The 27,219-nt window shown below is 42.0% G+C and overlaps 2 protein-coding genes across 6 annotated transcripts in view; one reads left to right on the top strand and one right to left on the bottom strand.

The window, feature by feature from the left end:
• The window catches only part of CNOT10 (CCR4-NOT transcription complex subunit 10), a 58,581-nt gene extending 51,939 nt beyond the window's left edge, over positions 1-6,642 (top strand). For all 3 annotated transcript variants that reach the window (XM_085573242.1, XM_085573243.1, XM_021525879.3), the window contains 6 exons: positions 934-1,047; positions 2,389-2,519; positions 3,263-3,298; positions 3,399-3,526; positions 4,794-4,869; positions 6,349-6,642. In XM_085573242.1, the coding sequence (XP_085429368.1) occupies positions 934-1,047; positions 2,389-2,519; positions 3,263-3,298; positions 3,399-3,526; positions 4,794-4,869; positions 6,349-6,503 (640 nt within the window). In that variant the 3' untranslated portion in view covers positions 6,504-6,642. The remainder of the gene's footprint in view (positions 1-933; positions 1,048-2,388; positions 2,520-3,262; positions 3,299-3,398; positions 3,527-4,793; positions 4,870-6,348) is intronic.
• Positions 6,643-15,756: 9,114 nt separating this feature from the next.
• The window catches only part of TRIM71 (tripartite motif containing 71), a 54,215-nt gene continuing 42,752 nt past the window's right edge, over positions 15,757-27,219 (bottom strand). For all 3 annotated transcript variants that reach the window (XM_085573240.1, XM_085573241.1, XM_021525912.4), the window contains 2 exons: positions 19,501-19,635; positions 15,757-17,351 (listed from right to left, as the gene is read on the bottom strand). In XM_085573240.1, coding sequence (XP_085429366.1) covers positions 15,900-17,351; positions 19,501-19,635 — 1,587 coding nt within the window. In that variant the 3' untranslated portion in view covers positions 15,757-15,899. The remainder of the gene's footprint in view (positions 17,352-19,500; positions 19,636-27,219) is intronic.

Below are 27,219 nucleotides of genomic sequence, written 5' to 3' on the forward strand. Positions count from 1 at the left end.
GAGCCGACGGCTCTCCTCCCGTCGCTCCCAATGTGAGACCCCACTCAGAGCATCCACTTGTCCTCCTGGAGAAGAACAGTCCTGCTCACAGCAGGGCATCATGGGCAGAGGTTTGTGCCCTGAGGACAAGGCAGTCTGCACTGAAAGATGTTTTGCCAAGTGGAAAATATCCCCAAGAACAGTATTTGGAGAGGGCGGCAGTTACTACAAAGTGTGAAGCTTGGCCTAATGATGGCGTCCTGATGTGGGGTTATTGTTTGAAGATGGAAAATGTGAGTAGTTCAGATTTCATTAAATGAACTGCCAGAGATTTTCTAGTTTTGGAAAGGTAAGCAAGTCTATAATGGCAACAAAATGCCATGGATCGCTCAGAGTCTTGGCACTGGGTTACAGCCCTCAAGTGAACACAAAACTGGAAATGCCAAATTCTCCCATGTTTGTCTCCCTGTGTGCAGATGTTGTTCAATAGAAGAGTGAAATATGTTACAGTTTAACTGATAGCTACTGTGTCTGTAGATTGTGTCTTCTAGCAATCTAGAAATCTGCTACTCTACAACAGAAGGTGTGGGCAAAGGAGTACAAATGAGAGTCCAAGGCAAGATCAGTAATGAGTGTGAGAAAGGGAAATTAAATGTGAGAAAAATGACACATGGTGAAGTCCATTTTTTGTAGTCTATTATTTATGATGAAAACTTCAAAATCTTACTGAGCACATCATGGTAATCCTTGGTTTATATTGGCAGGACAATTGAGCCCATAAATAATGAAAACTACCTCTTTTACTTCATAGTTAGGTGGGAAGTCATTACTGAAAGTTTGATTTATTTCTTCAGCACTAAACAAGAAAGAAGATTGAACAATTATATTTGGAATCACAGAATTCTCCATTTAACATATTGACTCTCTCCCCTCCCCTTTTGTGTTTCCTTCCAGGTGCTCGATCCTTGCATGTAGCGCTTACGTTGCTCTAGCTTTGGGGGATAACCTTATGGCATTGAATCATGCAGATAAACTTCTGCAGCAACCGAAGCTCTCAGGGTCTCTTAAGTAAGTCTGATGGGATCATTTCTTCTTTCTCAGCTCTGTTTTTTGCTGGACAGTTCTGAGTTGAAGCTTCCAATTTCTGTAGTTGCTTGCCAAATCTGTGTCTAATGCAAAGAATTGCTTAGCCTGCTCTTGTTCTTGAAGCTCTTGACTAAATGTCCATTGACACACAGGAACATGAATTCCCTCCTTTGTGTATGAATTACACATAATTTGGAATCAATTGCTGCTTTTGTTACTGTTTCTCCAGCTCTGAGTCCCATGCGGGAGCAGGACCATCAGGTCTCTGTCGTGATTCACTACAGGGTTGCACATGTTTGGCACAGAACAAGAGGTAGGGATGTGCAGCTGTGGGTAGCCAGCATCAGCCCAAACCCACACAGCTGCAAGGTTACTTATGAAACTACAGCCTCAGAGGGGAAGGTGTGCTCAGTCACACAGGGTAACAGATCTTGTGTGCAGAACTATCACTTCACCTGCTACTGCTGCTTATGTAGGTTATTCTTCAGTTTCTCTTGTTCACCTCTCAATACATTTGGCACTGCATTTTTTGAAGGATATTCAACATGCATTCTTTGTTTACCCATTAGTTCTCATACAGCTCTACAAATTCAAAGAAGGAAACTTCAGTCCTATCCTTCTGACACTGTGCATTTAATGCACAGGATAAAGTGTAGCACAGCTTTTTACATTAGTAATATTTTTCAAAACTGGTAATGTACTTGTGGAAGGCAAGGTACTATTTTTATATGCTGGCACCATGCTTTAAACTGGTCCGTGCCAATTAAATACTTTGGCTTCTGTTCTTCACCCTACTGCAGTTCATCCTTTTGCACAGTCATTGTATTAGCAAGATCTTTGAGGAGTTTGCAAGGTAACATAATTTTGTTACTGTTAAGGTAATGAAGGAAATGCTTAATAACAGGTATTTTGCAAAGACAAAGATATGTGTATCTTGATCCCAGGAAAATAGGTGCTTTATTTTTTATTGAATGTAAAATAAAGTAACACTTTAAATTGTATATATATCCATATTCTGGGGTGGCTTTTCTTAATTCTATGAATAAGGCCCCACCAAGGTACTTTCTCTGTGGAATCAAACTCCTGTGCATGGATGAATTGTCATTATTCACATGTGGATATTTTTATAACTTTGGTGCCTAAAAACAGTAAATGGTAGAACTAGGTATTATGACAATACCTTATGAGCAAGTTAATTTCCATGCAAGTGTTCCCAGTAATAGTTCCCATGTGCTCACATGAAAAACTGCATCTTTTGTCTCTGATAACAAACTCTGGGGATGGCTGTGCTGACACTGGTACCCCGACCCTTTGCTTTTGTAGGTTTCTCGGGCATTTGTATGCAGCAGAAGCTCTCATCTCTCTAGACAGAATATCTGATGCCATCACTCACTTGAATCCCGAGAATGTCACTGATGTTTCCCTTGGGATTTCTTCAAATGAGCAGGATCAAGGTTAATGTATCCACACTTCATTATAACTGGTTATGCTTTCAGCTGCGTTCCTGCAGACACAAATATAATGACAATTAAGACATTTTGTTTGAAGACCTGTAGGTTATTGCAGGGTAGGGAAGGGTATTGTTTGTTTTGTGTTGTTTTTATTTTATTGGCTTCAGTTCCCACTTTGTGTTGGGTGTGTCTTTTCCTTGATTGTCATTCCTATGAGGTGTATTAATTCTGTAGCATTAATAGGACCGTATTTTGTAGTATTCTGACTTGTTTGAAGGAAAGTTTTGAAAGCGGCTTCTGTTAAATGTGCTGTTGTGGTTATAGTAAGAGTTGGTTTATACCAACTCTTCCAGCTTTTTGGTCTTTAAAGGCTTTGTCATAACACTGCAGTCTACTTTAGTGGGATACAGGAGTGAGGAGAACTTAGTTAAACTGTATCTTAGTCTTCTTTTTAGGCGTGTGTATTCTGTAAGAGAAAAGCACTTCAGAACCATCAGTATAGTGGAGTCTAAAGCCGCTCTGATTCCAGTGACATGCCTGCAGTTTAAACTCACTGTACTCATCTGCAAATCTAAAAGCACAACACTGAAGATAGGAAGTCTTGAATGACATAAACTCTTGAGCAAACTGATCTGTTTTCCCTCTTTAATGTCAGACTATGAAGAAGGCAGAAAATTTGTATCTTTGTATTATTTTTAAAAAAGGTCACAGAACATGATGTGTTTGTGTTTGTTTTTTCTTTGCAGGGTCTGACAAAGGAGAGAATGAGGCAATGGAATCTTGTAAGTACCAGCCACTGTATTCAGCAGAGAACAAGAACTTACTTGGCCAGCTGGAATAAAAATGTAAGGAAAGAATAATTATTTTTTTTTTTAATTGCAGCTGGCAAGCAGACACCACAGTGTTACCCCAGTTCAGTCACGTCTGCTCGAACAATGATGTTATTTAACCTTGGAAGTGCCTACTGCTTGAGGAGCGAATATGACAAAGCTCGAAAGTGTCTTCATCAGGTATGAAAAACAAAGCTCAAGGCAGCTTTAGGGACAAATGTACTTCCTTCAAAGTGCCATTCAGATCACAGTGAATTCTGGTGATTTCACAGCCCAGGCTTATTTGCAGACCCTGCTGGGATGGTGGTTTTTTTCTGTCTTTATGAACCAGTCTCTGTTAAAACTAAAATTAATACTGAATTTCTTACTTGTGTAAAAAGTTCCGTACCACTATAGAGGCAGCATTTTATTTTCCTTAGGTCATACCAGAACATGGAAGATGGCCTTTTCACGTTTAAGTTTACTTGTTTGTTTGGAGTTTTCTGTGGTCTTTTTAATGGTCTAGTAGTAATTGTTAATAATTCAGAGAAGGTTTTCTCCCATGTCATTTAATAACTCACCATCAGAACTGTTATCTTTAGGGCTGTGAGAACAAACTGCAATTCTGCTGGAAGTATGCCCCTTGTCTGCCTCTTGTCCCAAGAATTCTCAAGTACTGCTTTTGAAATGTTGTCTCCACTTAGCCTGTGTCACATCACTTGGTCTTTCTCATGGCTGGGACCCATCTCTTTCAGTCATGATGTTTCTTTTTTTTGCAGCCACTCCTGTCTGTCAGGAAGACTGCTTGGATGCATTGTTGAGCTACAAACAGAAACAGCAGCTTCCAAATTACTTCACAGTAATTGTGAAGATTGAAATTCTGTGGGGCTCTCACCTACTTAAGGCAGTTGTCTGGCTCTTTTTCCTTCTGAGGATTCTTATGAATTCTTATGGGGCAGGTGTCTCTGCCTGGGCTCTGTTAACACCTATGTAAAGCCCAAAGGAGTGCAAGGCCACCCATGGATATAAAATACAGTGGGGCTCTGCATCTACAGTAAATTCATTGACGTCATAGCTGAAAAATGGTTGTATATGGGAAGCTAATGAACAATCCTTGTTAACTTTGTATTCTGAACTTTGGAGCAGTGGAGGTTACCTTCTTCACCTGTCACCTCAGCAGGAAACCATGCTAGGCTGGCCCAAGAAATACAGATCCATGTGAACATAAGCACACAGCAGATGGTCCTGCTAATTAGTGTGAAACAATCTTGCTATATAGATAATCTTGCTGTCTCTCCTTGCATGCTTAAATCTGATGGAGTGTATGAGTTTGAAAAAATCTGGTCTTAGTTGATGAATTATTTAGTTTTGTTACCCAAGATGGTGCAATCTTGTCAAGGGGCACTTTCTTTGTTCTGGAACTTTCTGTTAAGCACTTTTTTCCTCCACCCTCTTCTTTTTCAATCAGGCTGCTTCGCTGATCCACCCCAAAGAGATCCCTCCAGAGGCCATCCTGCTGGCTGTCTATCTTGAATTGCAAAATGGTAAGCTGGGAGACGTTCTGGCAGCCTAAATTTGGGATACAAAGGCAGGAGGGCAGCACTCATCATTCCTACTCTATCTAGAGCACATTTGAACTATACCCTTTAGGCCCTGCCTCCATTTTACACTGCTGTGGATCCACATATGTGCACCTTCACTTCCATAGTTTATTGCCATCCTGTTTTTACATACTCCAGACCTCCTAAATGTTAATTTCCTGAGCTGAAGTTTTCTATCTTGGTGCAGAAGTAATCATGGGATAGGCTCAGTAAAACCCTCACTGAAGTTCATACTATAAAGAGGGTTTGAAAAGCTTTTTCCATTAAAAAGTAACCACAATCCAGGTTTCCCAAAGAAGCTGTGACAAGTACGTAGAGCAAGTGGAGCAAGTATGGCAGCAAAACCTGTAATACTGATAACTTTCTCTTCCACAATGCTTTCCTTTGAAGGTTCACTTTGTATGAGGGGAAAGCTCTACATAGTGGGAAACTGGAAAGGTTGCACTTGAATTCTGCAGTGTGAGCAGACTGGTGCAGCTGCTGCTTGAAGCGGTCATGGTTGCAGACCTGTGCCCCTTGGGGGCACTTCATGTCCAAATGTCGTGAAATGTTCTGTGTGCCTGTTCCCAAGGGTGTCAAACCATGACACCCTTCCTTGGATGTTGTTCCAGCATCCCCTTGTTCTGTTGCATTGCAGGCAGGCAGAGGATTTGAGCATTTGCATTTGGAATTGAGACTTCTGAAAAGCTTTTCTTACAAGGATGTTTCTAAATTTGAATTTTGGAAACCTTTATTTCTGCAATGAAGATGTACAGAGCAGAAGAGAGTAGAAAGTGGGATTTACGTCCCTCATCATCTTTTAAGTACATAACTAAAAGAGGATAAGGCCATTTTTTGTTCTATAAATGACAAAATGGTGCATCTCTTCTGAAACTAAAACTTCAGGGAAAGAAAATTATGAGGGAGAAATACTCTCCTCACAACTCAGTTCCATTTCTCCTGTAATTTCACAGGTTTAATTTATAACAAAGACTAAGTTTTCCATGTATATTGGTAGTTGTTTGATTGACCATACTTACAGTTGAAAATCAGATTTCTTCTTTTAAAAACCTCTTTTATCCACATTTACTGTCTGCAATACCACTGTGTGAGGGCATTGTGTGTGATCTAGCACCTCACTGTGCAGCTGGGAGAAAGAAGTGGTGACCTTTGGGAAATTAGAAGGTGCTTTGGCATCTTCCAGCTCTGAGGTAAAAGCTTGATATCTTCATCCCAGAATAGGTGGACTCAATCAAAACTAATTTTTTTTTCAAATTTCCTGTTTACTACTTTTCCTGTCCATGCCAGCATTCCACTGGAGAGGAAGGACTGCTGGTGTACCTGGCCTGGGCCCAGGCCTGGCTCATCAGCTCTGTCCCTGAACAGTAATTCATATGTCATTAGATGGTATTTTGGGTTTTTTAATTGAAACTTGTCTTGTAGGTAACACGCAGCTGGCACTGCAGATCATCAAGAGGAACCAGCTGCTCCCTTCTGTGAAAACCCTCTCTGACATGCGGAAAAAGCCTGTTTTCCAGCCAGTCCACTCCATCCAGCCCATTCAGATGCCAGCTTTCACCACTGTTCAAAGGAAGTGAGGTTGTGCTTTAACCTGCTGCTGCCCTGGTCAGGGGGGCTTGGGATTTTGTATATTTTTTTAACCTAGGACACCTGAATACCCCAATTGCTGGAGTGTGTTTGTTTATGTAAATTTTTAATAAAATATGTAAACCACAAGACTTGTTTTTAAAGATTATTTCATGAATGATGGGAGATTGGTACCTGCTTTGAATGACAGTGGCAGTTTATTCACAAAAAAAAAAAAAAACAGGTTATCCAAATGTGTATTCTCTTTTTGAAGAGAATAGAGGGAAAAGCAGTGAGTGGAGAAAACCATTTACCTGAAGTAAAGTCCTTCTGAAGGAGCAGTTGAGTTGTTGTGTTTGCTGCTGTTTTGACATATATAAGCCATGCTCTTCCTCAATGAAGAGGGAACCTGTTTCTGTTGACTTTTTTTCTTTTTTTTGTTTTTGGTTTTTTTTCCCCCTCTCCCTGGTTTTCCTTTGCCCAACAGAACAGTGTCATGGTGCAGCTATGGAGGAAGTATGGCTCTGGCTATAAGAAAAAGGTTGTTTGAGGTAGGTTTTTGTTGGTGGATTTTTTTTGTGAGGACCAGGGGCTTGGGTGGGTGAGGGTTTTTTTTGGGGTGTTTTTGATGGGGTTTGGTGTTTTTTTTTGGTTGGCGTTTTTTTTTTTGGGGGGTGGGGATTGTGGCAGATTTTAATCTAGTTTCCAATGTAGAGGAATACCTCTCTAACAAAACAAAAAAAACAAAAAAACTGCCTTTTACTCAAAAGAAGATGGAGCATAATCAAGGACCTTCTGCTTACTTACTCTGAGCACAGGAGGGGAGGAGAGGTGTAAGATAATTGGAGCCCAGCACTCCTCTCACAGTCCCTCCAGGGCTGTTCTGTGCCATTTCAGCTATCCTGATAATCTCCAGGGTAGAGCTGAGCTACCACCTTATCTCCCTGCGCTGCTTGTACTTTGCCTCCAGCCAGCACCAAGAGGTCACTTCTCCCAGCAGCACCTTGGATTCAGGGCCTGCCACTTCTGCTCTCTGTACCGGAGTGTGAGGGAATGCAGATGTGTCCAGGAGAGGAGGGCAGCAGGACAGCTCTGGTTTTGTATCCATCATCTTGGAGAAACCAGCTGACAGAAACAGTACAGCAAGTGTGTTCAACAATGTAGTTGTGGAGTGAGCACAGGTGTGCCTCCAGCAGGAAGCAGGACAGAGCAAGCTTGAGACCTGCCACTCTGTCAGGTAACTGCCTGCCCTGCTTTTCAGTCCTTCCAGAACACAACCCAGTAGCTGCCGTTTCAGTAACTTTTCTATCACTGAAAATGCTGCAATGCACTCTTGTCCTCAGGTAGGGGCAAACAGTTTAGAAACATTAGGAATAAAAAAAGTATCAGGAGTAAGTTGGTAGCGATCACCTTTCTGAAAGAAGGAAGAAAGGGAGCTGATACATCTTTTACGTCAGAGCAGATAGACTGATTAAATACAGGAAGGTTCACGATGCTCCCTGTGTGGTCCCGGGCCCTGAATAGAGAAGATTCTTCCCCACCCCCCCAGGAATGCGGGGCATTCACATGCAAAAGATGCTCTGGCCGTGCCCGGGCCGGGTGAAGGATGCAGTTGTTCCCAGATAAGGCACATCTTATCGCAGCCCAGCGCGGTGCCCTGGGGCGGCGCAGCCCCCACTGCAGCTGTGCCCTCTCCCTGCCCGCGGCACCGCCTGCACCGGCCATGGGCAGTGCTGATGATCGCTTGCTATTAAACAGAAAGGAAAAATTAAATAACACATCAAGGGAGGCAGCAGCCAAGGATCTAACTTCCACCTTCAATCCTTTTAATCTCTGGTAGGCAAGAAGTGAAAGTGAAGTAACGGTGAGCTGTATTTCAGTAGAAAAAACGAGGAGCATGAGCAGCCCAGGCTCAGCAGTGGGCAAAGTTGGTAAACCCAGTAATGCTCAGCAGTTTGGTTTGGGCCACTTCCTGAAGAAAGGGTGCCTGTCCCTCTCCCCCACTCTCCCCTTACCTCCAGAATCTCCCCTGCAGCAGCACACTGGCTCATATTCCCACAGCAGGAGAAAGGGTGCTGCATTTCTTTTTCCCCCACCACACACAAGCCTTGTTGCTGCCTCAGGACTGTTCCTGCACCACGCCTGTGGCCATTGCTGTTTCTCTCATCAGAACCTTTAGCTCTGCCCATGGCCCCCGTGCAAGGACTGGTCAGCACTCATTCAGCAGTGTCCTGAGCCATCTCCTGGTGTTCAGGGAGCTTCTGGGTTCCAGCTGTCTTCAGGCGGAGGGCACAGAGGAGCCAGTGCAATACAGAGTAACACAGGAAGCCGGACAAATTCACCTGGGCAGCCTTTGTCCCTTCTCCCTGCCTCTCTCCCTCTTGGAGGGATTTCTGTACTCCTGACATGCTGCCAGCTGCTCCAGCAAGAAGAAAGCAAGGGCCTGGTGAAGGATTTTGATGAATGGTGCTGAGAACCCCTACAGCTGTACAGGCCCAGAAGGCATCTTGGCTTCAAAAAGCTAAAGCAGCCAGCACTTCCAGAGGTTGGAATCCACCAGCACTGCTACCCATGCTGGGAATTTAGTCAGTGGCTTTAATTCTCAAACCTCACTTGAAGAGCATCCTCCTATGCTCACAATTTCTTTTCAAACCTTTTCCAAGGTAGTGAGGAAAAATGGCAGCTTTCCACTAACCCAACTTTTGTTGACAGCCTGCCCTGGTAAGATGCCAGAGAGACGTATTAAATGCTCTGGTGGCTTTGCTTTACATTGCCATGCAGAAGGAGCATTCTTTCAGTGGCCAAGGTGAAGGAAAGGAAACCTAGAAATAGACCTAAAAAGTTAAACAAGAAGCTTTCTGGGAAAATATTGGGAAAAAAGGATGGAGGTTGAAGCAGTGAGTTCAATATCACAGCTCTCTTCTCCAGTCATGACAATGAGGACTTTTTCTAATAACACATGACAACTAGGAGGAGGTTTTTCTTTTTTGCATCCTGATAGAAGAGAAGACTTTTCCTGGGTGGTACAGAAACACACACACAACACACAGAGTTGCCGTGAAAAAAACCTCACTTTTATTTGATTAAACAAAAATAAAATAAACTGCATAGGAACATTTTAAAGTCCAGAGAGACACTGACTTTGTTTTAAGGCTGCCAGTAGCTGATACATCATCTCCTTGCTACATCCTTCAGCCTTCCCTATGGACCACAAAGATACATTCAGAAGCCTCCATTAACACAACAGTTCTAACATTTTGTTCACTTATTCTACATAAAAGTTTGCACATAACCTGTCATGCTTTCTTCTCTGCAGTACTCAACATCTGACAAGTAAAAATTATATCACTTTTTGTCCAAGTAGAAATGTGATGCCCTTTTTGGAGCACGGCAATTTTTGTCACAGCCTGACCCATTTTCAGTTAGATACAAAAGCTCTGAGCAGCTCATTAAAGGCAGAGCACTGTCTGACCTCCTGAGATGTTTCATTATTATTATGAGAGCAGCATAATTATTTACTAAAGTAGGAAAGAAATAACAGAAGAGGAAACTAAGAAACCAAATCAATTCAAGATGCCCAACATCCAAAAAATGACAAGATCAGCCTGGATCCCGATGCAAACCTGCACTGAGACAATGCTACTTATAAATCAATGCTACTTATAAATCAGAAAATTTTGTAAGATGGGGCATACATCTACAGCCAATTAAGGGGGGTGGGGAGGAGGAGGAAAAAAAAAAGGCATGTTTGACAGTGGTTTCATGGGGCTGAGCTTCATTTTGTTCAAGGCTTGCAAATTCTATTTGAGTTAAATTGCAGGCATGTGTTTCATGCCCTCAACTCCTCCAAGGACCTGTGCACAAAGCGAGCAGGGCATGACAGGTAATGCACAGTACAAACAAGAGTCACAGACATAAGAAACCCCCACCAACTCAGGCGACTAAGCAAAACTTACAAACTAGTTAAAAACCTCTTAGTCATTTTAGAGAGAAAAAAAAAAACCAAACTAAAAAAACCCTCAGAAACAGACATCCTCCCTCTGAAGGAAAAACTACTACATTGTCTGAAAAGTACTCTACAAACCTATAAAAGGACTTTTTTTTTTTTTTTTAAACTAGTCTGGTAGTTCAAAAGGAAGTTACTTAACTACATCAGTACACAGACACTTAACATTCAGTCAGTAAGGCTCTATTAAAAGAGCTTAAAAAATTATCTACCTGAGTTTGTAAGTTGATACAATCATTAATAGAAGGTCTAAGACCATGCAGGTACACAAAGCATTTTTAGAACCATTATTGGTTGAACGATGATGGAAAAAGATGCCAGTCTGGCTTGTTAACCCGTAAGATCACTTAAGAGACATCAATGTACATTTCCCACCATAACATTTACCAAACCCAACACAGCCTATTGTTATATGGGGTCTCCTGCACCCACTTCTGTCACCCCTTAATATGAGCTGGGGAAGAAAAAGGACTTATTTTTCCTCCAACAGAGTAGTCTGAAAATATGCTTCTGCAACTTAACTCCACAGGTAAAACAGGGTATGTTGAACATCACTAGTTAACTTGCCAAAAACCCCAGGACACTGGTTTTCAACTGCCTCTCCCGAGTATGTCTGAACCTAAGCTGCCCTCCAGGAATAGGAACTTGATTGCTTTGTCATGGTGGAAAAAATCCCATTGAGTCAAGCAAGTTATTAATACAATCACCAAGTCAATAAAATAAAAAACCAGGACCTTATTCCCTTCAAGCATTTGGTATAGCATTGTGTTTACAGCAATCATAACACCAGTCCTCCCAAACAGGACACATTGGTAGGCATGCATAAAAGTTTTTCTCTTGTAGAGAGAAGACCTAAAGGTCTTACGGACATAAGAACACTGCAAATGAACATGAAGTATGTCACGTCAGCCGGTAGTGTCTTAATACTGAACAAAAGTTTACACTTCCATACTTTGTAGTGAAACCAGAACAAACTCAAAAGCGTTTCAGGTCTCAGTCCAGTTTGCCTGAACATTTGATTTTATTTACACATTCTCTAGCAAGGGCAGCTTAATATCTCCATAGGCAGGCAGCAAAAACAAAAGCAAACAAAAGCAAGCAGTCACCACATAGTACACACTTAGTATCTCTGTTTCAATGAAAATGCTCTTCCAACAGGCAGGATGAATCCTTCCTCCAGGCCTCAACTATGTCCCAAACCTGTCTGATGCTAAATTGAGGTAGATGATTTACTTCTGCAAAGTGAGGTAGAACTTCAAGCAAAAGATAGTGGCATCTCTAGTTGTGCATTTTGTACCACAGCAAACTGGGTTTCAAACTCCCAAGGACTCAAAGACCCAAAGGTACAACATTTGTCTAACGCAAGTACCAGTGTTCCTTTTTTATACAGTTCCAAACTGTTTGTCTAAATATCTCTACTTTTAAATACCCTATTACCTTTTGGCACCATTTGGCTTACACTCCTTTAAAAATAAACAAAACTTTGGCACAATACTTTTTTAAACTAGAACAAACAAAGAAATCTTATGATCAACGTTATGGCAAGATGAGCCTATAAATCTGCTCTCTTCAGAAATCAATTTTGGTTTAACTGTAAAGTAATGGACCAGGCCCACTTTCCTTCAACTCCAAGGGAATGCCACATCGAAGTAACTTGTTCTCTCTCCCAGGTTGGTTATGTCTGGCCCTAACATGCATTAAGTTTTCAGGTGTTATCTTCCTTTCCTTGCTTTCTTTAAAAGTTTCAGGTTTGTGGGCCTCCTTAAATAAGTTATATTTAAAATGTACTAAATAAAAAAGAGCAACTTATTTGAAGGACCTGCATTATCAAGTACTGAATTTGCTTCAGTTTGCTACTAAAGTTCCTGCTTAAATAATTCTGAGAAAGGACAAGATTGCTTTATATGCTAAGCACCCAAACCAGCCACACTGATTGCTGATAACATTTTGTCAAGCAAAACGTTTACAGAGAACCACTGGTTTAACCTGGCATAGAGAAAATCCTTTGGGAGTTCAAGTAAACAGCTCTGTCCCCCACATTTGCTGTTCCCCAATGAAGAGGCACACACTCACTTTAACCTTCTCCAGGCCATTGCCCCTAGTTAAGAAGGTTACTCTGAATGCTTGTTTGGTTTGCAATCCAGCTTCCAAGAAGCCTTGCTTTTCCTCTCAGCATGCATGTACATTACAATACTGGGGCAATTAACCTGAGAACATGTATGGAAAAGCAAGCAGAGCAAGGTTGGAATCTTGTTTATTACTTTTTGATAAGCCTCTATGGGGCATCTGATGTTGGCATTGTATATTAGCACTACTTTTTTTTCATTGCATATAAACACTCCATTTTGTAAGCTGCACTACCACTTTTCAATGAGACCAAATGTGCTTAGCACTATCTATCACAAAGATAAGGAATTCTTTTTGGGTAGCTAAATAGTAGTGTTTTTAAAACGAAAAAGCTCCCCAACAACATGAGGTCAAACACTCAAGGTTCGGTTTGCAAGCAAATCCCACTGAGTTAAATAGACAGCAACTTAGAGTTTAAGTCATTCCTCTTCCTGGCTGAGCTGGGCTGGGGGGCTGTGCAATGACTCCATTCAAAACAGCAAAGGGCAACTTCAGTGTCTGTCACCTTCCACACGGTGCAGGCTGGGGGACAAAACATTCCTCTAGTTCAACACAATTCTGGCTGCACACTTAACCTTTTTTCTTAATGCCTGGAAAAACAACTCCCTTCTAGCCACAGAGAAGGGCAAACCCCAGAAGCATTTAAGCACAAGAGCATTTCTAGGACACTTCAACACTGTGAGCCACTCTGGTCAAATTATTTAGAGACCTGACATTTTCATTAAGACATGATACGATAACTGCAAGGATGCTGCAGACTAAACATTAAAGCTTTTTAAACCACTATTCTTTGGTATCTAGATCTTGCAGGCTATTAGTTTCCACAGCCCAAGTTGCAAATAATTCTTGGGCTGAATAATACAAGACAACCACGGACATCTGTCACAACTGTAGGCTGCCCCCAAGAAGGGAGGCGTGCACACAGGCAGAACTTGCAAAACTTTAAGGTAAACTAGCTCTCTCTCATACATGTTTTGTGTGGCCACAGAAATTTAATGACAGACATCTGTATAAAAGATTATCCTTTCAAGACTGTTTTTAAACCATGCCATCCTAAGATTAAGCCTAACTGAAACACACTGCTTTGAAGAGTTTGCTTCCTTGAGGCTTTGGCTGAAAGGCAGCACAGTTGTTTTATCCCATTTAATTTAGGTGGTTTTCCTCACCCTTCTTTTGAATGAGGTTTTGCCAACTCATGAATCTTTCTTGTCTCTTTCTGGTCCTTTAGTTTAAGCCTCCTCTAGAGCAGCAGCTCTCTCTGCCTGCACACATCATTGGTATTTCTACAAAACTCAAAGTTAACACTCCTTGGAGGGGAAAAGCAGCAAGAAGGAAAGTGCACCTTGTGATTTCTCACAAACTTGTAAAGAGCCTTTCAACCTCAGGTCACTTTTGTGCATGGTGGCTGGCAGAGAGATAAACCCTTTCCTTGCAGGATGGTTAAGGCTCTTCAGACTTTTTGACAACGACCAAATGTATATTTCTGAGATCTTCTCTTGCAAACAGTAAGGTAAATCCCATGGCATTTCCAAACTCAAGACTACTGACAAGAGTTCTTCCATTGCAGAGAGCAAGAAGAGCCCTCTTTTCCCCACTTTAAGCAATTCTTGTTTGCCAGAGGGTGAAGCTAAAGGTCTATAGAGACCATATCTGCATGAACAGCTAAACTGGAATGCAGGAAATTGAAGAATAAAACCAAATCCTTCCAGGGACTCAAAGTCACATTTTGCTAAAGAGATCTCTACTCTCCCCAAAGGTTTCTGCTTCTCAGAACACCAGTTTCTATATCCCCGAAAGGGCAAACTTCCCTCTGCCTCCAAGTTTTTAAGGATCATATACATTAATTTTACACAGAAGTCTTTGGTACTGCCCTGGGAAAAAAGCAGCAAAGTTTCACCTTGATGCAGTTTGCCTTTAGCTGGTACTGGTAATTCTTCACTTGGATCTGTAGCCAGAGTTCCTACAGCAGGGAGCTACAGGCCCACCCCACCCACCCTAAAAGCTACAGTAGCTATTCCCAAAATCTTCAGTCCAGCTCTCTGGGGAAGCCAGAAGATGAACAAAAAAAAAAAAAAAAAAAAAAAAAAGCCAACAAACTTAATCAGTGATAGAGTTATTGCAATCCTCTCTGAACAAAAAAAAACCCATAACAAAACAAAACTACTGTTCACTTCTCCAAATCACACCCTGAATCTCCAAAGCTGTGCTTATTTCTTACTTTTGGAAAAAGGTACCACTTCTAACAAATTCAAACATTATTCCCTTAAGCTTTCTCTATGGGAAGGGGCAAAACAATGCTAAGTCATTTCACAAGAAAGTAAATCAAAAAGGTTTAATTTTCCCTGTTTCAATGCTCCTCCTAACCTCTTCTGTTACCTGGATTAGGGGCACTGATAAAAAGAAATGTAACTTTTTTCACACTAATTTAGCTTTCAGGTGAAAAGTGGTAAAAATGATTAATTCTCAATGACTGGATATATTAAAGGAAGCCTTGATTTTATCTAAACTTTACAATGACTGTACTAAGCCACTAAAATGAACAATTTGGTTTAAACTTAAAGAATTTTTGTGCATTTTCATCAGCTTCACTTTGTGCTGTTAAATTACCGTGTTTCAGTAAAAAAATACACAGAAATGCCAAAAAAGATGCAAATTTGCTCTTCCTGGCGAGTGAATCTCACTCACTTTCATAAAACGTTCAAAGTGGTCTGGGAACAAGATACTGTGCTCGCCAGTAAATCAAACACACTGAGGTATAAAAAGGAGAACAGGAAAAAGTTCTCTGCTGCAGCAGCAATGAAAAAAAAACAAACCAAAAACAACAACAACAAATGTCCCTCCCTCCCATGTCCCCACCCACAGAACTGCAGAATGGTCAAGAAACACAACTTCTCTACAAACACCTACTACCATTTTCTCCATTTAAAAAGTTACATAGCGCCTTTCTTGGCTTAGTCTAACAGAACTCACCACACAAACCACCTAATGTGCACAGCAACTCTTGTTTGTGCATGAAACCCCATCGGGGGGAAAGAGGTAAAACGTTCTGAACTATGAGTATGTGGGGATGGGGAGGGGGTGAGAAATCAGGGAGGGAAAGGAGGACAATGAGGTAGATAGAATTCAATTTTACAGGCTCACTCCCTGCAGAAAAGGTAAGTACATTCATCTGTAAAAAAATTAAAGATGAGGTAGGTTTGAACTGACGTTGTATTTTTTCATTTTCTCTTAGAAGAATTTCCCTGAGACAGTTTCTTCCTAATTCAAACACAGATTAGAAGACGAGAATTCGATTGTTTCCAAAGTCGACCACAACAATCATGCCATCAGGGGTGACAGCTATACCTGAAGGACGGTCCATCTGACCAAAGCCGCTTCCCTGAGTGCCAAACTTGCATAAAAAGCTACCATTGGACTCAAATATCTGCACCCGGTGGTTCCTGGAGTCGGCCACGATGATGCGCCCTTCCTGATCCACTGCCACTCCCTGCGGGCGCAGGAACTGGCCATTGCCGGTGCCCTCGGAGCCCAGGAAGCGCGCCGACTGACAATCTGGATGGATGACCAAGAGGCGATGGTTGTTGAAGTCCGTCACTACCAAGTGACCCTCGTGATTGAACGTCACACCTCTGGGGGAATCAAAGTGCTTCCAGAGTACCCCTTCGAAGCCGTACTTGTTAAGGAACACGCCGTCGGGCCCGAACAGCTGAATGCGATGGTTCCTCGTGTCAGAGACCAGGATCTTGCCCTCTGCATTGACAGCCACATCCCACGGGTAATTGAACTGACCGTTTTTTGCTCCTTTCTCCCCAAACTTCAGAATGAACTGCCCCTCGAAGGTGAAGATCTGGATGCGATGATTGTCCTTGTCGGCCACGACGATCCTACGCGAAATGTCACAGGCCACGCCGGCAGGGCGATCGAACTGGCCCGGCCGGGAGCCCAGCGTGCCGAACTTGTGATGGAAGGTCCCGCATGGCTTGAACACCTGGATGCGGTTGTTACTGCGGTCGGCGACGATGATGAAGCCTTCTTTGTCAATGCTGACCCCCCAGGGGCGGCAGAGCTTGCCGTCGCTGTCTCCCTCGCTGCCGAAGGACAGCCCCGGCAGCCCGATGCCGATGTAGCTGCGCCCGGACTTCACCATCACTTTGAAGGGGCTGTTCTCAATGTGTTGGTTGCACATCATCACGGACACCAGGTGCTCTCCCTCCAGCTGGGGACGGTAGCTGACCAGGTAGGTTCCGTTCTGCTGATCGCTGACATCTGCCCCGAAAAGGTTTCCATCTGGGCCCATGACCACTGCGGAGATCATGTCACCCCCTGAAAGGCAAGGCTCCCCGTCGTGGTTGTAGCCAATCACAGTGAATGAGGCCACCTTGCCCTGCAGCGCACGCTTGAGACCTTCCCCCGTGGCTTTGGTCAAGGGAGCGAAAGCCCCGCTGCTGACAAAGCCCATTGATTTAATGGCCATGTACAATGCCTGGTCGGGGGGGGTGAACATGATCCTGTCGTCTTCCTGTGGCTGGAGAAGGCCTCTGACGTTCTTCAGCTCCTGCACCTGAGCCAGCATGCGGTCCCGAGCCAGAAGAATATCCATGGTACGACCCTCCTCCAGGACCTGCTGAACAGCACTAATGGTGTTATCCAGCTTGTTTAGGTTCTGACGTAACTTTTCAACTTGCAAGTAGAGTGACTTGGCCTTGACTTGGCGAATCTTTTCCACCTTGTGGGAAATGGGGGAGAGAAAAGCGCACTTATATCACAAAAGACAGACCACAACACAGATTTCCTTCAGTCTCCCTTCTACATAAGACAGTTGGACAGTAGTTACAGCATGCTGACACACAGCTGCGGGACAAACCTCTAAAAATCACAATGTAGACAAGAAGAAACAAGGAAAACAAATTACTTGTCCAAATTTAGGATTATTAGTCTCTCCTACCCTCCAGGCAACACCCTACATTCCTACTCCACAGATATGCTGCATCAGAGTGACATTTCAAAGTAAGAATCACTTGCTTACTAGTAATTATTTGCTTCCTCAAATGCTATTCTGTTTTCTAGTTGCAAGGTATTTGACAGATCATCCAAAGGCACATCTCATTCAGCCCCAGGGAGGACAGAAATTATCGCAGCCACTCGAGAAGAGCAGAGGCTGAGGCTCCACTACCCAGAACTGAGACCAATTTCAGAAGGTAGATTGTTGTCCCACGGAGCTGAAGTGGGAGTCAGCACCAGCTAATAATGTACATGGGCTCCTGTCATTTCCCTGCCTGTCAGAACTCTTTTCATGTGACTGGATAATACCAGACATCTATCTCCAGGGACTTTTGGGTCCAATTATTTTAATATTTTCTTGTAAATACTGGCAGTCATGCTGAGCTTGTGCTTTGAAACAGGGTGTTTTGTAAATGTCACTTCAAATAACACAGAAGGTTGCTGCCAGTCCCTGCTTGAGAGACTGAAGTTGGTGCAAAAATGCCTGTTTTGTAATTCATCTATATAAGCCTGTGTCTACCCTTACTTGTGAAAAACCACTTTGGACCATCTGGTGAAGACACCTGCTTCGTAAAACTAATGTAATGTGTCTTTGTTTTATTGCTGCAAAAGTACATTTCCTGATGCCTCAATACTTGCTTGGCCTCAGAACAGTATCTGGAATGCATTTTAGTGAAGGAAGACTCAATGTCTCAAGACTCCTTGGTTAGACACTGACTAGATAACACATGTACAAACATGCTATTAGTTGAGGTACGTAGGTTTTATCAAGCTGTAAAAAAATTTGGAGATGCTTCTTTCAATAGTTGTCCAAGACAAATTACTGATCTTAGGTCTCAGCTTAATCCTTAGACTCAGCTCTGGTATACAAAATTGTTTATTAGCATGCTTGATACAAGAGCTTGATAGACTGAGTTTGTTTTATTAAAATCATTTACCACCAGCATGTTTCCGTCTTAATATAATGTTTTGCAACTTGAAGAGACCTTGCTCTCAGTGCAAATGTTCCAACAAAGTGCATTTGTACAGCACAAAGGGAAAGAAAGAGCTCAGGGGCAGATCTTACTCCTCCTGTACTAGGAATACCTTAAAAGAAAAAGCTGCCGAGCTTCCTGCAGAAGGTTAACAATGAAAAGTGAACTCATCGCCCTCAATCCAAAAGCTAAAAAAAGCAGCATTTGAAGTACACTAACCACATAAAGTGCACTTTTAATCTTGCTATTGACACAAAAGAAAACAAAACTTCTCTTAGAGGGAACCATGGCCACTGAATTACTCTTCTGGAGTAAGAAACTTGCCTGTTACTTCCTTTCCTCCTCTCAAAATAACACACATGCATTGTTGAGTTGAAATGAGCCCATCAGTTCAGAATTGTGCAGACACTCTTGCTGGAGAGTACTCTTTTCTTATATTAGGTCAAAAAAATTACTTAGAGAGAGGGCACTACCTCTTAGGTTGACAGTAAAGGTTTTTAAGGATGGGGATAGTGAAAGTTGGTCTCAAAGGATTTCTACTGGTGTTTCTAAAAACAAAAATGGACAGGATAGAATATACAGCTTTGCTCCTGTCTTTTTAAGGAGTGGATTGGAAAAGCAATTATACTATGTAGCTAATTCTAGAGCAGCCCAATAAAGATATTTTTCAGTCGTTGTTCAGAGGGATCTCCTCTCGGGGCAGCTGCCGGGCCAGCAGGGGGAGTGCCCAGCCTGCGTGTGGGGCTGTGCTGCTCCCTAAAAAACCCCACCAGCTGCTCCGGTTAAGGAAACCTGCAGCTTTCCTTGGATATCAGGATCTGGCTGTGTAGTAGTTTGAGTAATTTTCCAGTTTGAAAAGCACTTGTCAGCAGTTGAAACCACAGATGCAAGGGTGCATACCTTCCAGAGCAGCTCACACTCCCGCTCCTCCAAGGCCTTCTTATGTCTAGTGGTCACCACTTTGACTTCAGACTGCACCACCTTGGCTTTCATCTCGACTTGCTCTGCCACAGCCTGGGCCTGCTCAATACTCAGCTAGGGAGAAAAAAAGACACACACACTCAGGGCTTGACCAAACCCATTTAAAAAATGCATCAGAGGACTGCTGTTTACATTTTACATTACATGCTACACCTTCAGGTAAAGGAGTAAAATGATAACTCTTGGATTCTTACTAGGCTTTCTTCACCCGTTTCATACACTGCAGCCTAAAATCTGTCAGGATTGTTTAAATACATCTATTACATGGGAGTTTACACCTTCATTGTGCCTTGCACCAACACCACAGCACTAAATTCTGTGTGTAATTGCAGCAAGCAGCTAATATGGTGAACAAGAGGCTTGCACAAAAATCCATTCTCATGTTTTCTTCCACATAGAGAACCCAATTTTCTACCCCCTCAAAATGGTTCAGACTGTTGTTGTGTGATGGGTCTGCTTCTAATAAAACATGACACTGTAGGGAACAGGCTGTGTTGTCTATACATTTGAGCTGCACAGAAATACCTCTAAAACAATATTAAGATAATAAATTTAAAAATGAAAACAAATTACAAATGGTTATCAGTAAAAAAAGTATTCACATAGTTATTCACATCTCGGGTAGAGGTGTGAATTATTTCTAGTATTCAAATTATTTCTAATATAACCTTGCACTGTTAGTATTTTTAAAATATTCTGTAGTAGTATTCTGCAGACTGGACCCAGAAGGAGCACATCTCTTTCCCCCTCCTCAAATTAAACATAGTTTCCTCAAAAAATCCATCTTAAACTAATCCTAAGTTTACAAAATATTACAGAAAGGGGCAAAAAAACAAAGACCAGACAAATCTGAAGGATCACAGTTCCCAGTGGAACAGGTTCAACAGCAATGGCTAACAATTCTTTTTAACATGTTGGTCATACAGTGAACCAGCAGACAAACCTATGACCCTCAAAGAAGTTAAAAAGATAGCAACTTTTAAGTTACAAAATTCTAGAACACGACGATGGCCTGTGAAGGTATTCAGCCTAAAAAATTGGGAGGGGGGGGTTCTTACAAGTATACATACACTTGAAGGGAGGGCTCTGAGAGGGCAGAGCCAGGCTCCTGACAGGACCAGAGGCAATGGGCACAAACTGATACAGAGGTTCCCTCTGAACATTAGGAAACAGTTCTTTTTCCTCAGAAATGCAGGCTCATTTAAATATACTAAAAAGTAATTTAAAGGCTTTACCATACATTTAGAACCTTCAGGAAGATACCCTCATTTTACTTGCACGTATGAGGATGTACCAATCTAAGAACCACCTGCTACAACAATCTGTGAGCTACCCAATGTGATCCAGCATCACTGAAAAAGTCAGACAGGACACATTGTCATCTTTCACTGAATAGTTGTTTGTATTTTTGAACTCTTAGTTCAGCAGCATCTAGTTTATGCCAACAACTGGAATGCTAAAACATAAAAACTTAAATACAGAATTACCCAGACATTTTCATTCCAGGTAAATTATTTTAAGAAAACTAGCCTGAACTAGATTTATTCTTCTAGGTCACAGAGGCGATCCTTTTCTGTAAGAAAAAAAGACTAATTTGGTCAGGTGATTGCTCTCTGGAGACAAGTTGAAGACAACCCTGACAAAATCAGACAAGACAACATTTCTATCTTTACTCCAAAGAATTCTCCTGCAAACTGTCAGGGGTAAAAAGGAGTGCTACTTGGCAGCCAGCCTGTAGCCCAGGGCTCAGTGAGAGGAACAGGTCTTTCAGTGCTTCCTCCATCAACTCCCAGAGTCACCCTCACTACAGTTTTAACAGGGAATGTCTTTAAACTCATAGACAGCCCATATATCCCAATCCTACTGGAGGCTGACCTGCCCTCTCACAAAGCTTCTGGCAGGCAAACTGACAAAAAATGAAAATCTCATTACAACAGTTAGCAAAGTAGACATGAAATCACAACTGGCCATGGATTAAGACTTCATAAAATCCAGTAGGCCTCAGACCCAGCTAGAAGAGGCCACACGTAAGAATACCGTGCCTCTATCACCTCTTTGCCATTCAAATAAAGAAGCTGCCCCACTGCAGGGGGAAAGCATGCATTTCTTCCAAAACAGACCTCAATTCCCATCAGTACAGCAAAACACCTTAGGTTCCCTTGTAAAGAGAAAGAGGTGTCACCTTGAGAAGTGTCAGAGAAACTATCCACTCATATTCTAATTTTAACAATGATGTCTGTGAAAGCATAAAAATCATTATTTACTCATTTTTGCTTTTTGTACTCAGTACCCATTTAGAACTATGATCTCTATATATATATATATATATATATATATATATATATATATATATATGCATCCCTTATTATACCTTAGACATAAGAGCAATCCAAATTTCCTCATTAATCCCCCACTAATACCAGAGTCCACCTTTCAAGAACTACATAATAGCAGGAGAGGCAATAATTCCGTGTGGATGCTGGGATCTTTCAGCTATAGGAACCAGTTATGCACAACCAGTTGTCTACCAACTACTTATGTCATCATCTGGATTTTTTACTTGCCCAAGTATGAACAGCTCAGATCTGTGGGGGATGCCCAAAATGTTAAGATTCTAGTATCATCCAAGATATTGGTGAAGTTTTAGTAAAATTCAGAGGATTCTGCACTCTGCCCAAATAAGCTAGAATAGCCTAGGAAGGCTGACCAGCCACAAGCATGCACAGGTATGACAGGGGGAACAGCAATAGCAAGTTATCTATATCTGAAGCAAAACCCAAGAGCATTAAGTACAACTTTTGGGAGTCTTCTTCACATGGAAATCCCTTGTTCACTTTGATTACATCACTGTAGGATGTCAGAGTTCTGCCATGAAAACTCACTCCTGCTGTTCTGCAGGCATTTTCTGTGCTGAACTTGTCTTGGCAAGGTCAACATTTTAGGAAGCATGTTAAGCAGCAGTGTTTCTTATTCTGGTCAGACACAAGAAATCCTTGTAAAAAAGAATAGCTTTTATCATGCTCCCTCCTCATGGTATGTCATAATTTTCCCAGTGCTAGTGAATTAGATGGTCAACCAGTTCACGCACTTGGGAGACAGAAGACAAAGCCTGTGTTATCCAAGAATTGTGCTTAGTTACTGAATGTGAGATGGAAAACAACTGTTTTGTTTCCTGCTGTTGGCCAATAAAGTAAATAATCTATTTGCAGCTGTACCTCTCTATTGTGGCTTTATTGTGGCTTCTCAGGGCTCTAAAGATGGCCAATACCACTCCCCATTCTATTAGAGATGTCACCAGTGCCTTGTGTTTGTTAAAAACAAGTAAAATACAACTGTGCAGTGTATCTTGTAAACTTTAGGGTTTAGGCTGGTACTTCCAATTCCTCAAGAGCAAAATTTAAGTAGCAGCAGTCCTTGTGCAGGTGACATGTTCCAGGGGGCCATCACACAAGGAAGCTGCACACAAGAGTTTCCAGTGAAGCAGAAAAACATGTTTCCACAAAGGAAAGCAATGCCATGCAGACATCCATCACTAGCTATTGGTACCAGCACATTTCAGTTTTGAGTAAAAGGTGAAGGGCAAAGTTGTTTCGGAACCTGAGTGTCCTTTGCAATCTCCCTTTAGGTGGACACCTCTGTGAGCTCCCCTTTATCTGTATTTCACCATCTGAGGGAAAAACCAGTGATGGCTCTTGCTCCAGTGGCTACAGCAACTGATGGTACAACATCAACCTATGAAGAAACCAACTGCAAAAGTCAGAAGTAGCAGGGTAGCATTATAGAATTTGGTCGTCTTCTGGATTATCTATGCTGGCTACAGAGGTACCCAAATCAAAACTTGCCATGCTGTAGAATGGCAACATTCAGTAATTTTTTGTATTTGTATTCCTATGGGATATTTGATGTTCTAGACTCCCAAGTTTTCGCTAGTGCTGCTGCTTTGATAAATGAAGAAATAAAAAATGATCAAAAGGATAAAATGCTCCAGGAGAAAGAAAAACTGTTACAAAGCTTGTGCTTGGAAGAGCTGTGACAGAGGTGCTGATGCCCTCACTGAGTGGTTTCTGCTGTCTGATACTCAAATCAGTATGCTTACAGATAAGTCTGCACAGCACAGAGTTGTTTGAAGAGGCTACCTCAGGTCTCTGAAACAGCAGGGCCTGTTGATCCAGTGCTGAGCCACGATATTGGATCACATCAATTTAGTCCAGGAATTTATCCAATTGAACAAACTGCAGCACAACAAACCACAGTGGCAGTACCACGAGATACATAAAGGTTGTTTATGGTAACTGGACTGCAACTCATCAATGCTGGCTTGCATGAATATATTTGATAAAGTTCCCAGGATTTTTTTTATTCCATCCATCCACAGATGGGAGGGAGGTATAATTTTTCAGCCATTAATGCTAACATTTAAGTTTCCCAATCTCAAGTTTTCCAATGAAGTTGTAAATCTCTGGAGAGAAAAGTCAAATTCAAAAGCAAATTTTGGTTCTACTGAGGAATTCTTCAGTATTTCAGGGGTGAACAGACCCTGGGTATTGAATAAAGAATATTAAATATACACTTTCCTACCTCAGCATGGAGGATTTGCAGTTTAACTATTAAAGTATTTAAGACTAAGTTAACCCTAATCAGAGGGGAACAAACACCTGAGATGCTTCTTCTCTGACAACTCCTTTCTGGATTTAAAAGCACAGTAACTACAAAAAATCCTGAAGGAAACTTTTTGGTGTGTCACAAGGTAGCCTTCAACCAAATGGAAGGTGTTCCAGCTGTAAGTGGTTTGCTTTCAGTGCCTTAAGGCACAAAAAGATACAATGGGCTTGTTTCACTGAACTTTTCCAGTTACTTATCACTGTGCCAAGCAGGATAAAACAATCAGGACATAACAGTTGGCTTTCCCCAGCATCAAGAACTGGGTACAAACCTCCTAATGTTCTTACACTAGAAAAATTAACTGGAAAATCTTACATAATTGCAGTGAAAGGTACCAGCATTTAAAGTAGTACCGGTGCAGCTATAGCACAAATCACAGTAGCTGGACCAATTTAAAGGCTTCAGTCTAATGCGTGTAAAACACTAAAACATCCTCACTTGAAGTTCCTCACAAAGATAATTTTAAAAGAAGCTCTGATGGAGGGAGGGCTAAAGGGCAGGTTAATTCATGCCAGATACAATTAAACAATAATTTTGGTTTGTACTGCAAGAACAGACTTTTTGCCTACAGTTTTAGGCAGAACAGTATTTTGGACAGTGACATGTGTCAAATGCATCTTCCCGAATAACCATCTGCTCATATGTTGCACTGAGGAACTCACTGAAATACCATACAAAACAGTGGCTAAAAGTACAAAGAAATTCAGCCTCTTGATATAAATCCCAGCTTTAGAAAAGCACAATTGACTCCATTTTGTTGACAAAGCTTCATTTCAGATTCTCAAACCTGCAAGCCTGACTTCTAAGCCACGCACAAGGCTGCCTGAGCTAACTCAAAGTGACAACCCCAAAAGGATCCCTTGCAGCACAGCAGTGCCATCCTTCTCAGGTATCGACCTCCCAGCAGCACAGATCCATATGGCAACCCACAGGGAAGCTCCCACTGAAGGGCAGAGGCTCAAGGCAACAGATCAGCTTCCTCCTCTGGCCAGCTGAGTTTCTTACAGTACCCCCTCACCCCCCATAAAGGTGTTAATCTATTTCATACCACTTCCCCCACAAAGTTGGGAGGGAAGCTCCTAAGCCTTTCATGACAGATAAGAGAGCAGCTCCCGCTATGTTCTGCACATGATCAGTCTCACAGGGCAGTGAGAAGCTTGCATGGTCAAGCACCCCAGCAAAACCAATTACAGGCTCAGCTAAGAAAGCATTTATCTTGTCTTCCAATAAACCCACTTTTTAAGACATCTGAGATGAACAAATTAAAATGTATTTTAACATGTTCACCTGGAAATTGACCCTAAATGAACATGAGCACTCAGTGCTTTACTGTTACGCAAGTGCATTAGGTTACATGCATACATCCATACATATATACAGTTACACACGTATAGATGTATTTTAAGAAGGTGACATTTTGAAGAAGCCATCTATCTTTCACCATAACAGATTTACGTTCAGTTTGTGACCTAGTCCTTGGAAAAAATTCTGAAAGAAGACAGCTAAGTGTGCACTTTCATGAGGTAAAACAAGGCAGTGGGACATGCTCCCCACATATAGAAAGGCAGCAGTCCTGATTCCTCCCACACAATTTATCCAGTGTCAGCTTTGGCTTTCATGTCACCCTGTGAATCAGTCTGAGTCTCTGAAAAGGCTGGAAAAGTATCCCAGCTAGGAGTATAGCTTTCTGCTGAAATAAGGAAGAGTCCTACCAGCAGCCCAGTTGGATGTTGCTGCTTCATTCCCTGGCACCATTAACAGACCCTGTAGCACTGCAGTGAACCAGCCAGGGGGCTGACCCAGCCAAAAGTAAACCCACAGAAAAACTACCCTTTCAGCTGGATCAGTTCATCACACAGGCACAAGTTCTCAAATTAGAGACAGGCTTAGGAATGCAGGCCAGGACCATCATAGCACAAGGAAGCACAGAAGGCTTTCCATTGCTGCAGAAATATCACTGAGGAAAAAAAAAAGCAAGGTTCTTGCTCTTTCTTACAGAGGACTTGAGCTTCCTGGAAAAGTGAGGTTTGGACTCTTCTGGAGTGACAGGCTACATCAGGCTTCAGTGGATCAAGAGGCTGAAATGTATCCCAACTCACAGCATTTTTTTTAAGTCTGAAAAACAATATTTCCTCCAAAGCCACAGGAAGAACTTAAATAAACATTTCTTCCTAAAAGCCTTCGACTTTGCTTAACCAGATACTCTCCAGCCAGTTGACTCATGGCTTGATTTCCTCTCTCCTGCAATGCTGCCCTTCAAATTCCACCATCTACTTTCAACTACCCCTCCTCATCCATCCTCAACATCTCCTGTCAGGGGAGCTATCACTTTCAGAGCCTATTAAGAAAGAGTTTATGGTACAGCAGTATGTATCAGTCCTACTAAGTGTTACTACAATGTATTACTTATCAAGCCTCTTAAGAGTTCCAGTCTTGTGTCCCTCATATTACAGCTTGTACTGGCATGTACTCTGCTGACTATTTACATACTTTTAAGAAAACCACTCAAGAAAATTTCTTTTAATTTAGAGACTACTTATTTTAGAGTTTGTTTTGAATTCATGCTGACATGCTGTCTCCTCACAAGGATAAACATATAGCTTCACAGCCACATTGTCCCAAGAGTAAGGAGAGCTCTGCTTCATGAAAACTTTGAGTTGAGCACCTCTGCTTTTAACAGCATCACATGCTCTTCTGGCTCCTGTTGATGTTGCTTCAGGAGTAGCTGGCTTGGGCCGAACAATTTTCCCATTCCTGCACATGAACACACAGATTTCTACCCTGAACTTTATCACAGATCTGTCTGCTCACTACTCTTCTTTTCTGCAGTGGTCCAGACTAAGAGCCCCACTAAACTAATTAAATAACTCAGCTCTTGAAAACATGGCTCATTTTACAGATCTTTACACAAGCTGCTCAACTAATACTTCCAAGACAGCCTCTTAACGTGGATGGGCTGTAGCCAGGCCTGGGAAA

This window comes from Lonchura striata, chromosome 2 (genome assembly GCF_050655825.1).
Source record: "Lonchura striata isolate lonStrDom1 chromosome 2, ASM5065582v1, whole genome shotgun sequence".
Classification (NCBI taxonomy): Eukaryota; Metazoa; Chordata; class Aves; order Passeriformes; family Estrildidae; genus Lonchura; species Lonchura striata.